General features: G+C 42.1%; 1 protein-coding gene across 1 annotated transcript in view; it reads left to right on the top strand.

Annotated features, from left to right (window-relative positions):
* BBX (BBX high mobility group box domain containing) overlaps positions 1-18,655 on the top strand; it is a 117,068-nt gene that overhangs the window by 35,455 nt on the left and 62,958 nt on the right. Inside the window, 1 exon segment of the mRNA XM_077482456.1 lies at positions 9,282-9,480. Coding sequence (XP_077338582.1) covers positions 9,282-9,480 — 199 coding nt within the window.

Below are 18,655 nucleotides of genomic sequence, written 5' to 3'. Positions count from 1 at the left end.
GGTTCTATGTAATTTTGTAGCAAAAAAGCAAAAAAAATAATTGGAATTTTACATGTAGGAGAGAAGTCAGAATTGGTTATTCTGAACAAAAGAGCCAGCAAAACAATTTGTGTCATTCCTCCCCCCCCCCCCCCCCCCCAAAATCCATACCAGGCCCTTCAGTCTCGTATAGCTTTTAAGGGTATCCCAATGGCAAAAAAAAAAATTGGTATGGGATCCCCCCTCAAAATTCATACCATATACTTCTATGAGCATGCAGCCCGGCAAGGCAAGAAAAAGGTGAACCATACCAGGCCACACTCCAACATGAAGGGGAACACTTTGTTGCGAGGGGGAACCCCTCACAAAGCACCTTGTTCCCATATTGATGCGGACAATGGTCTCTTCCCCACAGCCCTGTCCCGTGGTTTTGGGGGGGGGGTAGCTTATCAGAATCTGGAAGCTCACTTTAACGAGAGAGGGCCCCCAGATCCTGCCCCCCCATGTGACTGAGTAGGGGTACATAGTGGCTCTGTCCCCATATGTCGCCTAAGATGGCCCTTCCATACCAAAGCATAGAAATGCATGGGGTCCTCCTCAGAATCCATACCAGACCCTTCAGGTCTGGTATGGATTCTGGGGGGAAACCCATGTAACTTATTTATGTGGTATGGGGTTCCTGACGGGGCCTGGTATGGATTGGGGGGCGGGGGCTGTTTTTTTATTATTTTTTATTTACATTCTGCTGTCAGTGGGGAAATCCCCTACTGACAGCAGGGATGACTCATCTTGTTAGGATGCCGGCTCCTTAATAACTCACAGCAGGGGTGAGCCACTGACTGGTTGATAGGATGTCAGCAGGTGCTGGCTCCTGAAAGTCAGCACAAATTGCATCAAGAAATGCATTTTGATGCATTTCCATTGAAGTTTATGGACCACAAAATCGCACTGCATCGCACCAAAGTAGCACAGATCTCTTCTGCAAAGTCGTATTGCAAACACGCTGCATTGGTGTGGACGGACACCATTGGAAGCAATGTTATGTCAATTGTCATGTGATTCTGGGAAATCCAGTGTGGATCAGGCCTTACTTACACAGGTTTGTTACCAAAGTATTAAAACTTGAATGACAGCATGGTAACCATAATTCATAGCAATTGATTCAGCCATTCAATTTATATAAAATATTGGGCATGGTATTTATTTAATATGTGTGTGTTGGTAAGCAAATGGCTATAAATGATGGTCACTACTCTGTAATTCAAGTTATGATACTTGGGTAATAACCCTGTGTAAGTAAAGGTGATTTTAATTAAAAAGATGAGTTAAAGATGAACTTTAGAGCTCATAGGCCCTATTTACACATACTTCATTGAGCTGCCTTTTACCACAGTGGATGAACGCAAGTCAAAGCTAACAATTGTTTTCTATGTGTCCTGTTCATACTGCATTCGGCCCGGAAGTGTGGCACAGGAAGGCACCACATGCATTAAGTGTCACTTTGTGCACCATTAAAAAAAAAAAGGGGGGGGGGCGCGGCGACTGTGTAATGCGCTGAAACATCACACCACCCCCTACCACCGGCTGACTGTAGCCGAAATGGAGAGCTGCCCACATACTAACACACATAACCACTTAAGGACCACACTCATTTTGAGATTTTGGTGTTTACATGTTTAAAACCATTTTTTTTTTTTTGCTAGAAAATTACTTGGAACCCCGAAACATTTTATATTGTTTTTTTTTTTTCGAATACCCTAGAGATTAAATGGCGGTCATTGCAATACTTTTTTCACACCGTATTTGCGTAGCTGTCTTGGAATAAAAAAAAAGACATCAGTATTTATTTTTTTATTTTTATTTTGTGAAAGATAATGTTATGCCAAGTAAATTGATACCCAACATGTCACGCTTCAAAATTGCGCCCACTCATGGAATGGCATCAAACTTTTACCCTCAAATCTCCATAGACGTTTAAAAAATTCTACAGGTTGCATTCTTTTAGTTACAGAGGAGGTTTAGGGCTAGAATTATTGCTCTTGCTCTAACGATTACGGGGGTACCTCACATGTGTGGTTTGACCACCGTTTTCATATGCGGGCGCTACTCAAGTATGTGTTCACTTCTGCGCACGAGCGCAGATCTGGGGTCAAAGTCCTCAGATCTCATATTTGGACTTAAATGCAATAAAAAAACAAAAAAAAAAATGTTGTCATTTGAAAAAATGACATTCAAAAAATGTGCCTTTAAGAGGTATGAGCAGAAGTGACATTTTGACGTCGCTTCTGCCCAGCTATGGTATGGAGACAGGTGGGGGCCATCTTTCCCTCACTCGTTTCCATACCTGACAGGAAAATGGACGCGATGGCCTCTGCTGCTGCCAATAGTTCCGGTAAGCGGCGGAGGGAATCGGATCGAGGCGAGAGGGGGGGGGGGGGCCTCTCCCGCCACGATAAAAGTCATCTTGCGGTGAATCCACCACAGAGACCACTTTTATCTTGTAGCCGACCGCTGGCCAAACATGTGGATACCAAGGTTATGGCAGCTAGCTGCTGCCATAACAACGATATCCGTCCCCAAAATAGGGATTTACAGCAGACATTGCAACGCACATTAAAGCGGGAGTCCACCGGGACTCTGCGTTTTTTTTTTTTTTTTTTTTTTTTTTTGAAAAGCCAGCAGCTACAAATACTGCAGCTGCTGACTTTTAAAATAGTGACACTTACCTGTCCAGCGTGCCCGCGATGTCGGCACCCGAAGCCGATCTCTAGATCGTCTGTAAGGTGCTGCCGCCGCCATCTTGGGTATGGGAATCAGGAAATGGAGCCTTTCGGCTTCATTTCCCGGTTCCCTACTGCGCATGCGCGAACCACGCTGCGCAATAAGGACGGTCCCCGCTGCCTCTGGGATCTTTGTGTTTCCCAGCAGGCAGCGGGGCACTTGCGGAAAGGGGCGGGCACTTGCGGAAAGGGGCGTAATCTACGCCCCTTTCCGCAGAGAGCTATCCCAGAAGTGGGTGCAGAATACCTGTACTGTACAGGTATCTGCACCCCCCTCCCCCCTGAAAGGTGCCAATTGTGGCGCCGGAGGGGGGGAGGGTTCCGATGAGCGGAGGTCCACTTTAGGGTGGACCTCCGCTTTAAGGTCCTGGAGTGGCCTAGCCAGTCTCCAGACCTTGATCCCATAGAAAATATGTGGAGGGAGCTGAAGGTTCAAGTTGCCAAATGTCAGCTTCAAAACCTTAATGACTTGAAGAGGATCTGCAAAGAGTGACAAAATCCCTCCTGAGATGTATGCAAACCTGGTGGCCAACTACAAGAAACGTCTGACCTCTGATTGCCAACGAGGATTTTGCCACCAAGTACAAAGTCATGTTTTGTGAAGGGGTTAAAAAATTATTTCAGTTATTTAAAACGCAAATCAATTTATAGCTTTTTTGAAATGCGTTTTTTTTTGTTGTTCTTCTGTCTCTCACTGTTAAACCTAGCATTCAAATTATAGACTGATCATTTCTTTGTCGGTGGATAAATGTACAAAATCAGCAGGGGATCAAATTCTTTTTACCCTCACCGTATAGACAATCTTTATTTTTTTTATTTTTTTTTTATTTTATTTTTTTTCTCCTGAGCACGCCTTTCATACACCAGGCTCATTATCTCTGCTAGAATTGTCACCAGGAAAAGTAATATTGTAGTGTATAAACAGAAACAATGCACTATATTGTTTTACATCATATTGCTCCCTAAGCAAGTAAGCACGTCCGTTTACACAGCACAAACCTGCATATGTGCAATATAGTATGTACTTGTCTATATCCTAAACTTGTTTGGTGCAGGCATGAGTGTTTTTACATGCCATATGTGTGTCAATTTGATGCTGTAATTATTTACTGCTGGTTAATATTGTTCCATTTACAGACCATATAGAGGAAGGCAGGCTTACGCTTTGAGACATTTCTAAGTAGAAGGTGGCATGGTTGACTCTAATGCTGTGTACACACGACCGGTTTTCCTGTCGGAATAAACTCTGAAGGATTTTCAGACAGAATTCCGCTGAAACTGTCCTGGTTACACACGATCACACCAAAGTCAGATCGTCAAGAATGCGGTGACATACAACACGCACAACGGGACTAGAAAAAGGAAGCTCAATAGCCAGTAGCCAATGGCTTCCGTCTCATACTTGCTTCAGAGCATGCGTTTGGTTTTGGTCTGACGGAACAGCATACAGACGAGAGGTTTTCCCGATAGGAATTGGTTCCGTCGGAAAAATTTAGAACATGTTCTCTTTCTAGGTGCGTCAGAATGTAAAAAGTCCGATGGGGCATACACACGATCGGAATATACTATATAAAGATCCCATCGGACCTTTTCTGTCGGACATTCCGCTTGTGTGTACGTGGCATAAGGATTTCTAAAGAGTCTCATGGTGGCTCTGTCCCCTCAAAGACAATGCAGGAGAGAGGGGTTTCTACAATTTTAACCCTTTTTTAGGACAGACCGTGTTCAAATCTAGTTTACAGCTAATGAAGAGCTGCCTGTACAGTACAGACAGGGTTAATTGCCAGCCGTATTGTACTCTCTTGTTCACATAGGACGTCGTCCCACTCTCGCCGTGGGCTCACATCGATGGGTGGTGTGCTTTCTCCCTGGGACTAGGGAGATCTGCACAGATGATCAGTGCAGCCCCAGCAGTGGTGCCAGTCAGTGCTGCGTATTAGTGCCACCTGTGCTGTCATTAGTGCACATCCATGAAGGAGAAAAATTACTTATTTACAAAATGTTATAACAGAAACTAAAACTATTTTTTTCTCTCGAAAAAACAAAACAAAAAAACAAAACCAAAAAACCCCAGTGGTGATTAAATATCAAAAGAAAGCTCTGTCTGTCTCAAAATTTTGTTTGTGTACAGTGTTGTACGACCACACAATAGTCATTCAATAGTCATTCAACGCGCTGAAAGATGAAAATTGGCCTGGGCAGGAAGGGGGTAAAAATTCCCAGTAGGCAACTGATTAAACATTACTCCACTGCGCCTTCCTAAACATTATAAAGCAGGGAGAGCATGTAAAGGGGTTTTTAAGCAAGTAAAAATCATTTAAAAAGGTTACCAGCAATGTAACTGGGAATATGTATCAAATACATTTTGGCCGCAAAAGCGGAAAGCGGAGTAAGTGAGCTTTTTAGTTTTTTGCGCACAATAAGAGTGTTTTCTGGATTGTATCAATACGGCACAGTGTTGCTGCACTTGTAAAGGCTTCCTGTACACTGCTGCTGGTAAACGGACGTTTAGGAGCAGTTGGGCATTTTTTTCAACTGCGCCTGAACTCTCCTCTGTTATCTTCTCAGTACATGTACACAGGGTCATTTCTAGTCCTTTCTACGCAGGTGAGTTGAGGCCGTTTGGGATGGATGTTCAGAGGCATTTAAAACGCCAAATGCCTGCAACAGCTTGTAAACGCGGTAACTCCCGTTTAGCCGCATTTCTTTTACAGGCATTTTTAATGGAGATACATTTTTGACTATTTGAAGTTAAAAAAAAAAAAAAAACAAAGCTTGCAAACTCAGAATGCAAACGCGCCAAAACTGAAGTTTTTAAAAAAAAATTAAACATTGGTTACTATCTGTCCAGTTAAATTGTTAGGAGAGGTTTTAAAACGTCCCATGTATATTAACTTACCTGGATTTGTTCTGATGTTAACAAATTTACCAATATATTCCGCTCATATATATTTTATATCCTGACATTCAAATACACTAGTAGACCCCTTTCACACTGGGGTGCTTTGCAGGCACTACATCTCTAAAAATAGTGCCTAAAAGCAAACTGAAAGAGCCGCTCCTGTCTCGCCAATGTGAAAGCCCCAAGGACTTTCACACTGGAGCGGTGCGCTGGCAGGACACTAATAAAAGTCCTGCTAGCAGCATCTTTGGCGCAGTGACGGAGCAGTGTGTATACTGCTCCTCCACCCATTGAAATGAGTGGGCAGCACAGCTATACTGCCGGCAAAGCAATGCTGCAACCCTTTCTCGGCTGGTTTTAACCCTTTCTCAACTGCTAGCGGGGGTAAAAGCGCCCTGCTAGTGGCCAAATATCGCTACGAAATTGACGGTAAATCGCCGCTAAAAATAGCAGCGCTTTACCGCCGACGCACCCATCGCTCCAGTGTGAAAGGGGCCATAGTGTTCATCTGGCACAGTGAATGATCTGGAATATTAGAGTGTGAGATCCATTCAAGTAACTGCTATAGTGAATGGATCATTGTAATTTTGACTTATTTTCAGCCTTATTTGAAAGTTTCCTTAGTTTACTTATTAATGTTTGCATTCTGATTTAAACAGTCTGGTTGCGCTGTTCTAATGTAAGCTGACTAACTAGTAAGATACACTTCTAAATGATGTCTTATAATCCTGCTAAGGTGTGCTTTTTATCTCTGTGTATACAAATGGCTTGATGGCATATGTCATCCCATAGATAATGAATTCTACTAGTGAATGCACAGCCGTTGTTTTACTTATTGTGACCAGCAGATGGTGCTATGACATGCTAGTTGTGTTTTTTCCAGGCAGAGGCATTTTTTTTTTTCTTTCTATTGAAGCTGAAACAGAAACTTGAAAGTATAGCATAGTAAAGGGCCAGGACCGGCAACCCTGCAATTTCTGTATGTTTAATCCTTAGTGTTTACCTAGTGTAAGTAACTTGCCTGCATATGGACGATTTACGCGTCAAAGGGAAGTAAATATGTCACGGTGAGGAGATGTGAATTCTTATGGCTGTGTGCTGTGTGGATGAGAATGGAGATAGCTGAGTCTGTGCATGTGAGGCTGAAGTCATATCTCGTCTCGTTGCTTTGTTTTATATATGCTGCCGCACTAAACCCTGCTCAGTGTAACTGTGGGGTACATAGCTTGAAGAGGGAGAACTTTATCTTCCAGGAAGTTGTTGTCTATGATGTCTGCAGCGGCCATCTGGCACCAAGAGTGGCCATATATATAGAAATACTGGTCGCTTTCACATTTTCATTGCCTTACTCAAACTATAACATTGGTTGTCTTATTGGCTATGCATACAGCTCTACTGATGCTGTTTTGTATTATTTCAATAGTCATCTGGCGATGGAGACTGTACTTGTGAACGATGACAAGCTGTTATTTTGATAAGAAGTAAAGCTGTGATTTTGGTGTGTGTGTGTGTGTGTGTGTGTGTGTGTGTGTGTATATGTATGTATGAGGATTGCAGACTATTGCTGGGCTTTGCGTGGATTGGACACATATAGGATTCATGAATGACTAATAGAAGCACAATGAAGGGACTGTGACATAAGTAAAGGTGTGTTTAGGAATTGGTTCTAACACATTATACCTCTTTCCACAATAATATCACTGGTTTTAAGTGGATGGATTCAGAATTTTGACATGGATTCTTTAGGATGTAGTTGTAGTTTCTGTAAATGCGCTCTAACAGCAGCCATTAACAAATTTAAAGTGATACTAAAGGTTTGTTTCTTATTTGTTTAAAATGACAAACATGTCATACTTGCCTCCACTGTGCAGCTCGTTTTGTACAGAGTGGCCCCGAACCGCCTCTTCTGGGGTCCCTCGGCGGCTCTCACAGCTCCTCCCCACATCAGAGGTGCTCTCCCAAGTAGGTTGCCTTGCGGACGCGCTTCCACGTCCAGCATTTGCATCCATAAACATGAATGCCGGACTCGACCCTGCCCCCTGGCACCCACATCATTGGATTTGATTGACAGCAGCGTGAGCCAATGGCTGCGTTACCATCAATCCAATCGCGATCCGAGACATCGGCTTTTGCTGGTGTGCTCGTCCCCGGGAGGAGATAGAGGGGGTGCAGGTAAGTAAAACAGGGGCTTGGAGGGGCTGCAGCATTACAGGTGGTTTTTCACCTCAATACATAGAATGTATGAATGAGGAATGGATCTGAGACACCGGCTTTTGCTGGTGTGCTCGTCCCCGGGACGAGATAGAGGGGGTGCAGGTAAGTAAAACGGGGGCTTGGAGGGGCTGCAGCATTACAGGAGGTTTTTCACCTCAATACATAGAATGTATTGAGGTGAAAAACCTCAAAGGTTTACAACCCCTTTTAAAGCTGAAGTTCGGGAATATGAAAATACTATCTTTGTAGTGCAGCTCTCCTTGCACTGCAAGCATTTAATCTAGTACCTGTAACGTGCACTTTTACCTTCTCCCTTGCTCCCCCGGAAGCCAGCACTCCTCGTACACTCCTGGCAGCCTGCAATTCACCTCTTCTCTCTCTCTGATACTTTCCGGGACTAATGGTTGTGCATTGTGAGTAAGGAAATTACATAAAGGTTTACAGAGCAGGAGCACAGCATAGAATTCCCACTCCTACAGTTCAACTTTAGGGTCAGTTCACACTGAAATTGCACAGTTCAGTGCAATGCAATTTTCAGCCCATTCCACACTGGTTTGCATCAAAGAAAATGACTGCCTTCCTACTTGTTCCAGGGCAATAAATAGTAAAGTATTTTTGACAAAATGGAGCAGTTTTCTAGTAAGCTTATTATATCTTTTTTTTTTTTTTTTCTATGTAGGCAGAGCACTCTGTGGTGTTCAGTCAGTGGATGAAAATGAAAGTGTTTACACAATTGCTTTAACAGTTGGTTTCTTTAAAACTGGAATGTTTTTTTTAGTGGACATCTATTGTACTCTTTATGTATGCGTAATACATATGACAAACCTAAAAACATGCTGATTTCTGTATATTCCTTGCACTATGAATATTACAATTACATACAGATTTGATATAACTGCAGTATTTGTTTTATCTCATTCAGTAAATTTTAAAGCAGATCAGCACTGAACCTGAGCACCATAAACCAAAAACACTACTTATTTGTTTAATATTCAAGGCAAACTCAACCACCCATCCATATCTCTATGCTTTATTTTCTTTAGAAATCTCTTTGAAAAACACCCAGAGCATTTCTGTCTGTGGCCATCTTGAGTAAGGGCAGATGATAAATGCTAAATTATTCTCCTGGAATCCATCTGGCCTTAACTAGACCATGCATGCGGGAGAGTGTGCATAGCTGAGAAAACCCCTCTTCTCCTCCTCCTCTCCTGAAGAGTCTTGGGATGTATGACACTATTTGCCTGTAAATTAAGTAAATATGATATACATTCCTAACTATTTGCTAATGCTAGCAGAATTCTAATTGTCCCTGCCCAGGAACAGCCCATTCTGGGTCTTTCTCGTACAACATGCTTGATCCTTTTTATTGGGCCTTTTTTTTTTAGTTTTCTTTTTTTCTCTTTTAGTACAAGGATGCATTTATGAAAGCACACCCTGGTTATAAATGGTGCCCTACAACAAATAAACCCATAAAAGCCCAATCTCCTACTGTGACAACAAGGAAGAAACTTTGGGCTTTTCCTCCAGACTCCATTAAGGAAATTCCAAGTGTCAAGAAAGAGTCTAAAGAAGAGGAAATGCCACAGCTAAATTTTGGCATAGCAGGTGAGTTGATCCTTTTTTTGCTACCCATTCAAGTGAATTTGTATTGTATCCATTGCACTTGGCTCCACCATGCAATCAAAGAAGAATGAGGATATTCACGAGTACACATTGGTATAGTGATAATCCTATTTATTTCACATAAAGCAAAATAACTAATTGGCCGGTGGATTGGGGGATGTGGCACTTGCATACCCATGCTACCCTGATTCAAAACCCTTGTTCAGCTAAAAAAAAACAGGCATTCTTCTGAATGATGCTTCTGAATGCCTGGTGTCCTGATGGTCTAGTGCCTTCCAAAAAAACCAATCCACCATGGACCACTTTTTGTATCATAAAAAAGTTAATTTATTTCAGTAATTCAGTTCAGAAAGGGAAACTCATATATTATATAGTTTCATTACACACAGAGTGATATATTTCAAGCATTCATTTCTATAAATTTTGATTTATGGCTTGCAGCTAGTGAAAACCCAACATTCAGTATCTCAGAAAATTTGAATATTGTCAAAAAGTTCAATATTGTAGATTCATAGTGTCACACTCTAATAAGCTAATTAACGCAAAACTCCTGTAAAGGTTTCCTGAGCCTTTAAATGGTCTCTCAGTCTGGTTCAGTAGGTTACAAAATTGTGGGGAAGACTGCTGTCTTGACAGTTGTACAGAAGACAGTCATTGACACCCTCCACAAGGGGAGGGTAAGTCTCAAAAGGTCATTGCTAAAGAAGCTGGCTGTTCAGAGTGCTGTAGCCAAGCATATTAATGAAAAACTGAATGGAGGAAAAAAAGTGTGCTAGAAAAAGGTGCACAAACCGGGATAACCGCAGCCTTGTGAGGATTGTGAAGCAAAGGCCATTCAAGAATTTGGGGGGAGAGTTACAAGGAGTAGACTATGGCTGGTATCAGTACTTCAAGAGCCACCACACACAGACGTATCCTGGACATGGGCTACAACTATCACTCCTTGTGTCAAGCCACTCCGGAACCAGAGACAATGTCTTACCTGGGCTAAGGAGAAAAAGGACTGGACTGTTGCTCAGTGATCCAAAGTCCTCTCTTCGGATGAAAGTAAATTTTGAATTTCATTTGTAAATCAAGATCCCAGAGTCTGGAGGAAGAGCGGAGAGGCACAGAGTCCAGTGTAAAGTTTCCACAGTGAGTGATGATTTGGGGAGCCATGTCATCTGCTGGTGTTGATCCACTGTGTTTTATCAAGTCCAAAGTCAGCGCAGCCCTCTTCCAGGAAATTCTAGAGCACTTCATGGTTTCCTCTGCTGACCAGCATTACAGGAGATGCAGATTTCATTTTCCAGCAGGACTTGGCACATGCCCACACTCCCAAAAGTACCCATACCTGGTTTAATGATCATGGTATCACTGCTTGATTGGCCAGCAAACTCACTTGACCTAAACCCTGTGGAGAATCTGTGGTAAATCATCAAGAGGAAGATGGTATCAAAGCAACCTGGGCCTCCATAACACCTCAGCAGTGCCACAGGCTGATCACCTCCATGCCATACCTCATTAATGCAGTAATTCATGCAAAAGGAGCCCCGACCAAGCATTAAGTGCATACTATACTGTACATGGACATACTTTTTAGTAAGCCAACATTTCTGTATTAAAAATCTTTTATTTTTTTATTTTTGGTTTTCTGTAATACTCTACTATTCTGAGATACAGAATTTTTGGTTTTGACTAGCTGTAAGCCATAATCAAAAATAAAAGAAAGAAATGCTTGAAATATATCTCTTGGTGTGTAATGATTCTATATAATTTGAGTTTCACTTTTTGAATTGAATTACCGAGATTAATGAACTTTTTGATGATATTCTATTTTTTTGAGATGCACCTGTGTAGTATCTGTTGCCTGTTCTCTGACATGGTTTTGTGTGATCCATTTTTATATTAGATCAGTTTATGGCCATAAATTAAATAACCGAATAAAAGGAAGCTATTACAAAGTGCACATGCATTTCTTTGCTTTGGGCAGAGCCCGTAATGTAAAATGTGCTCATAACAGTGACTTTCAGTGTGTGTCGGCTAACATTAGATTGCTTCAGTGGCCTTCAGCAGAAGCAGAGATTTTCTTCTTTTAATGCCTACTGACAGTGCTTGCAATACTGACTACATCCACTCTCAGTAGATTTTTGATAATAATGCAGTAAGTGAACACAAGATAAAAGGATAAACAGGCACTTTGTTGTTCTTTGGACGGTCAAATCCATCTGCATAGTTTCCCCCCGAAATGTTTTCTTTCTTGCAATGATGTTTTATGTTAAGAAAATGTACTTGTGCCTTATTAGTTTGTCTCTATTGGTACATGGCTGGCTTTTAGGAAGCAGATTTTTATTTTTCTTGCTGAAGTCATGTGTAACTGTTAAATACAAATGAGAATTAATTTAAAGAGCTGAACAAATCTAAATACTTAATACAGATTTACACACACCATTTAACCATCAGCATGTTAATGATATTCCTGTTCTGTATATGGTTACGTTAAAGTGTTTGAAAAGGCAGAAGTTTTTTTTTAACTTAATGCATGCTATGCATTAAGATAAAAAACCTTCTGTGTGTAGCAGCCCCCCCCCCCCCCCCCCAATACTTATCTGAGTCCCATCTAGATCCAGCAATGTTGCATGAGTGTCTCGGCTGCCTGGCACTCCCCTCCTCATTGGCTCAGAGCAGCGTGGAGCCATTGGCTCCTGCTGCTGTCAATCAAAGTCAGTCAGCCAATGAGAGAAACTGGGCAGCGTCGGACCACGGCTCCGTGTCTGAATGGACACACGGAACTATGACTCGGCTCAGGTGCCCACCCAGCAAGCTGCTTGCTGTGGGGGAACTCAACAGGAGGGAGGGGCCCAGGAGTACCGACAAAGGACCCGAGAAGAGGAGGATCTTGGCTGCTCTGTGCAAAAACCATTTCACAAATCAGGTAAGTATATCATGTTTTGTTACTTTTTTTTAAATATCACTTTAACGACTTCCCGTCCAGCCTATAGCGGAATGACGGCTGGGCAGTGGGCCAGTTATCCTGACTAGGCGTCATATGACGTCCAGCAGGATAACATGCCGGCGCGTGTGGTGTGCGGCATTCACTGGTGCTGTGTGTCAGTCTGACATACTGCGTCTCCGATCGTAGTAAGAAGCCTCTGACGGAGGCTCCTTACCTTGTGATCAATCACAGTTGATCACAGCGTGAACCAGGAAGTGCCGGTTCCGATCGGAGGCTCTCCCTGTCAGAGGGTGGGGGAGTCTGTGCTGATAATCAGCACATTGATTATCAGCACAGCCCTCATGAGGTGTAGATCAGCTGTCAGTCAGTGCCCCATCATTAACGCCAGGCAGTACCCATAAAAGTGCCCACACAAGTGCCCATCAGTAATACATGTCAGTACCTCATCATTAGTGCTGCTCATCACTGCCATCGATTTGGTGTCCGTCGCCCATCGGTGCCGCCTGTCAGTGCCCATAAGTTCTACATATCAATGTCTTCTCATCAGTGCTGCCTCAGCAGTGCCCATCAGTGAAGGAGAACAGAAACTAAGAAACTTTTTTTTATTTCAAACATTTTGGTCTTTTTTTAGTTTGTTTCTGAAAAAATAAAAACCCCAGTGGTAATTAAATATCACCAAAAGAAAGCTCTGATTGTGGGAAGAAAATGATAAAAATGTAGTTTGGGTATAGTGTGACAGCGCAGAAAGCTGAAAATTGTCCTGGGCAGGAAGGTGGCAAAGTGCCCGGTATTAAAGTGGTTAATTAAACCCAAAACCAAAAATGTAATATACTGTAGTTTACCAATCGGATGTGGTGGCTGCATCAGTTTTCTTTTCTTTGTTTTTTTTTCCTCCTCTGTTTTCACCTGATTTGGCCAGTAATGCACCTCCTGTATTAGTGAGACACCACTCTGGATGAATGGGCACTTGAGGCACAGCAACCGGCAGCATCGTCAGTCTGCCAGGGAAGGTAGCATTAAATGTATTAGCAGATTTAGATACACTAACAAAAAGAGCCAAACTCTAGCTCTCACTTTTTATAATCAGTTACAGCGAAAAAAGTTTCTCTTTCTCTTTTGGGATAAAGGATTTGCATGAATAAATAAAAGCTGATCACTTTATACACCCCTGCCAGTGTTAAGTAGTTTGTCTCATCTATGTATACTGTTGCATTCTGCTGGAGAGTTTGTGCTGTGAAAAACAGCAGACTTACTGCCTTAATCACCAGATGGAAAAAGAAGAAAGCCTAAAAAGTGAAACTAATGCAGCCATCACATCTAAGAATTGGTAAGCTGCAATATTATTATATATATATATATATATATATATATATATATATATATATATATATATATATATATATATATATATATATATATATATATATATATATATATATATATATATATATATATATATATATATATATATATTATGGGTTTGATACCACTAACGTGGAGGGAACTGCTTGTTTAATTAGGGTGTAATAAAGAGTGTATCATTGCAAGTGTTTTGTTGTATGTGTTTGATAATTAAAAACAAAACAAAAAAAAACCCCCGCCTATTGACCCTGTCGTCAATCCAGTATTGACCTGTGCAATCTGCAATGTGTAGTCCTATCCCAAAATGGACTATAAAATTATTCATCCTATGTTTTTAAAATAAGGAGAGGGGATGTTGAAGTTCAGCAAAGACAGCTGGACATGGCTGACACCATTCCTTGCATACTTCATCCAATAAATATTACTGTGCAAAAGTTTTAGGCAGGCATGAAGAAATGCTGTAAAGTAAGAATGCTTTCAAAAATATACATTTTAATTGTTTATTTTTTATCAACTTACAAAACTCCAGAGTGAGCGAACAGAAGAAAATTCGAAATCGAATCAGTATTTGTTGTGACTACACTTTGGCTTCAAACCAGCTTCAGTTCTTACACTTCCACAATTTTGTACACTTGCACAAAGTCAGGGATTTTGTTGGATTGGAGTCGGTGTATGCATAACTAATTATACCAAGCAGGTGTTCACGATCATCAATTTTATATGTTAGGTTCAAACACATTCATTAACTGAAATGCCTGTGCAGGCAGCTTAAAACTGGGGGAGGAACAGCCCAACCCTGCTACTAAGGGCAAGTTGTGGAAGACTGGTTTATGTCACAGGTCACACACCATGGCAAGATTGAGTACAGCAAAAACACACAAGGTAGTTATACTGCATCAGCAAGGTGTCTCCCAGGCAAAGATTTCAAAGCAGCCTGGGGTTTCAAAATGTGCCGTTCAAGCTCTTTTGAAGAAGCACAAAGAAACAGGCAATGTTAAGGACTGTAGACACAGGGGTCAGCCAAGGAACCGCAGCAGATGAAGGAAACATCATGCTTACTTTCAGCATCGGAAGATGTCCAGCAGTGCCATCAGCACAGAAATGGTGGAAACCAGTGGGACCTAGGTACACCCATCTACTGCCTGGAGAAGTCTGGCCAGAAGTGGTCTTCATGGAAGAATTGTGGCCAAAAAGCCATACCTCTGACACGGAAACTAGGCTAAGTGACTCAATAATGCATGAAAGCATAGGAACTTGGGTGCAGAAAAATGGCAGCAGGTGCTCTGGACCGATGAAGGAAAATGTGCAATATTTGGCTGTAGCAGAAGGCAGTTTGTTCTGGAAGGGCTGGGGAGCAGTAAAAAAAAATGCGTGTCTGCAGGCAACAATGTCCTCAATGCTAAGAAATACTGGCAGATATTTATCCATCATGCCAAACTATCAAGGAGGCGTGATTGGCCCCAAATTATTATTATTATTATTATTATTATATTTTTTTATTTTTATTTTTTGGACAAAGACAGGACATTCGAAAGCATATTTGTGGGTGCAACCACTGTAATAAACAGTAGAATACAGAAATGGGATCATTTAAAATAGGTCAATTGTTACATAATGCAATTAACAAGACAATAAACATACGGTCATTGGATACATTGATCTGATGTTTCTGGCATGTGACCAAGGCTGTGTTTGTTTTATCTTGGGACTAGCACATCTTAGTGATTGCTAAGTCACTGTTCTCTCTGTATCTATCAGAGACTGTCAGGTCACACTACGTATGATTGCTGTTGTAGTTTAATAAATTGCGTTGTAGAAAGCAAGAAAATAAGAAAGGAAGGGGAAGTATGTAAGGGATCAGAGGGAGTGGTTATGAATATTTTAGGGAAGGGGGGGGTTTTCTGGAGTTCTCGTAGCGTGAAGGTGGGGAAGCGGGAGGTCGGGTTGAAAATGTGACCCTTCTCTCCCGCCGTGGCTCTTCAAGGGTATGTCAATTCAAGAGTTGTTTGTATTCGTTGATGGCTACACTTCGTCACAATCAAGACCATATTTTGCACAATTTGGGGGTGGGGAGGGGGGGTCTTTCGCTATGTGAATGAGGTCTTCTATTTCTGCAGTTTGTATGCGCTTGAACCAGTTGGCTATAGTTGGTGGTTCTGAAGAGTGCCATTTAGCTGGTATGCACATCTTTGCTGCATTTACCATATGCAAAGGTAAGCATTTTTTGGAATCGAAGAATGGTGTAACAAAAACTGTGCTGGTGAAAATCCAAGAGAGTAAGTGGTAATTTGGTTTGTGAGTCTGTGAACCTACTTCCATAGAGGTTGGAGTTTGGGACAGGTCCACCAGATGCAAAGCAGTGCAGTGCTCCTCCTTGCATCTCTAGCATTGTGTGGAGACTGATGGGAATATTGCATGCAATCTATGGGGGGTCCTGTACCATCTTGAAAATATTTTGAAAGCGTTCTTCTGGGCATACACATTTACAGATCCCTTGTGGATACATGTATAGATATTCTCCCACTCTTGATCTGAAAGGTAGATTGAGAGTTCTTTCTCCCATTTGCTACTAGCCAGGTTAGCTTTGGGGTCAATGTCCGCAAATAGAGCATATGTGTCAGAAATTAGGTGATTTTGGGGTTCTGTTTTCAGGCATAGTGATTCAAAAGGGGTCTTCTGCTGGACCAGTCAGGTCGAGGGTTTGGATTTTTGAGGAAGTGTCAAATCTGTACATATGTCCAAAATAGGTGTATGATTTGTCATCTGGGAGGCTATTTGGGATTGTGTGAGGAGGCGACCTCTCTCAAAGAATTGTTCTGCTTGGATGGTAGAGTATGGTCATGAGTCCGTGAGAAAGGAAGCGGAAGCTCCTGGAGGGAAATCTAGGTTTTGTCGGAGGGGGTGGGTCATAGGGCCTGGGGTTGAAGATATTTTCTGTTTATGGCATGCTTCTGGGAAGGTGGTTAAAGTTGGGTGAATTCATGGGTGGGCTTTACAAGTTGAAGGGGTATGTCTGGAAGTTTTCCAGAGGAGTTGAGATAGCGGAGAAGGGGGACATAGCATGTTCTAGCTGAACCCATGCCTTTACCTTAGAGTGGATGTTTCAGTCGATTATCCTGACCACGTGGCATGCTTTGTGGTATTTTTGGAGGTCTGGAGGACCTATGCCGCCTTTTGAGTTTGGGAATCGTCAGTCTAGAGTAACTCGGTCTTGGTCGTGAGTCACCCCATATTAAGTCTGTACAGGCCTTCTGGTATATTGAAAAGAAGGTAGGAGGAAGTTTTATGGGAATGGTTTTGTAGGAAGTATAATAATCTAGTCAGAATGATCATTTTTATAATTGCAGTTCTGCCAAACCAAGAGACGAGACCAGTGGACCATGACTTCAAATCTTGTTTTATTGTTTTTAGTAGCGGTAGGTAGTTTTTGGAGTAATAGATGGAGGGAGGCAGGATGCTAAGGTCTGAAATCATGTGTTTATCCCATGTTAATGGGAAGTTTGGCATTGTCGACATATATTCATTGATCCGGCAACAGGTAGGAGCTCGTTCACCTGTCCGGGTATGGGATATACCATAAAGTCAGTATTGCCGGAGAAGTTCAGTGACATTGCTAGGTAGTGAAAGCGTAGATGTCATGTCTATAAGGGGCTACCACTGTGTGGGAGGTGGTTTTTCAAGGGAGAAAGAGTAGTTTGATTTCCCGTCAGACACTTAGCCATATTAGGCTTGTTTGTTTGCAGAGGAGGTGGTTTTGTTAAATGGGGTGCTTAGGCAAAATAGACCCCCCCCCCCCCCCCCCCCGGTTTACCTCTTTCTGATTGAGGGATCAATTGAAAAGGGATAGATCAGAAATATAGGAGCACTGTGAGTGGGTAGATTTTCTGCAAGATGGTTCAGTGGATCCGAGGTTGGCTGGTGATGGGTAAAATCTACTATACTAGAATATACACCTTATGTCTGTGTTTGAGTTGGGCAACTTGAACCTTTGAGTGAATAAACATATGTACAAACTGATGGCTGCGTATGAACCGATAAGAGAAGTTAACTACTTCAGCCCCAGAAGATTTGGCTGCTGAATGACAGGGCCATTTGTTGCGATTCGGCACTGCGTCGCTTTAACTGACAATTGCACGGTTGTGCGACGCTGCATTCAAACAAAATTGACGTCCTTTTTTTCCCACAAATAGAGCTTTCTTTTGGTCTCATTTGATTGCCTCTGCGGTTTTTATTTTTTGCGCTATAAACCAAAAATAGAATATATTTTGTACTTTTTGCTATAAAATATATCCCCATATTTTAATTTTTTATGTGGGAGATCGCATCCAAGTCCTGTCCAGGTAAGTTCATGTGCTTTTGCAGTTAGTGCCCTTAATAAGGGTGTCGGGATCTGAGAAAGTTGGGTATTGATTTGTATGGACATACGGAACATACACGTGGGGATATGCAGAGATGCATTGGTAGTCTGGGTCAGGGATAAGAGCACTGTGCAGCCCTCTCGTATATAAAGGATGGTAGGAAATAACCCTGATAATCAGTTTGTTTTCCGGGGACGTGCCAATTATGGCCAAGGATAAACTAAACTGGTGGTGTGCTTGGGGATGGAGAGCATCATAGTGCAGATTTAGCACTGTTAGGCGCGTGGTGTTAAATGGGAGGGTGAACCAAAGTCAGCCATGGTGAAGCTATTAACAGTGCGGCAACAAGCATCACAGCTTCTTGTCTCATCAGGGTAATATCTGGAAGTAAAGTCACGTTTATTAATCATAATGTACTTATCTGTTAGGAGCATCAGTTGCCATGACATGCCCTGCGATAAAGGGGAGCTTTCGTAGGGCTCAGGTGCTGGTGTTGAGCCAT

Source organism: Lithobates pipiens, unplaced genomic scaffold (genome assembly GCF_037356315.1).
Source record: "Lithobates pipiens isolate NorthernLeopardFrog02 unplaced genomic scaffold, aLitPip1_a1.2 Scaffold_16, whole genome shotgun sequence".
Taxonomy (NCBI): domain Eukaryota; kingdom Metazoa; phylum Chordata; class Amphibia; order Anura; family Ranidae; genus Lithobates; species Lithobates pipiens.
This window is presented reverse-complemented; position numbering and strand designations above follow the sequence as displayed.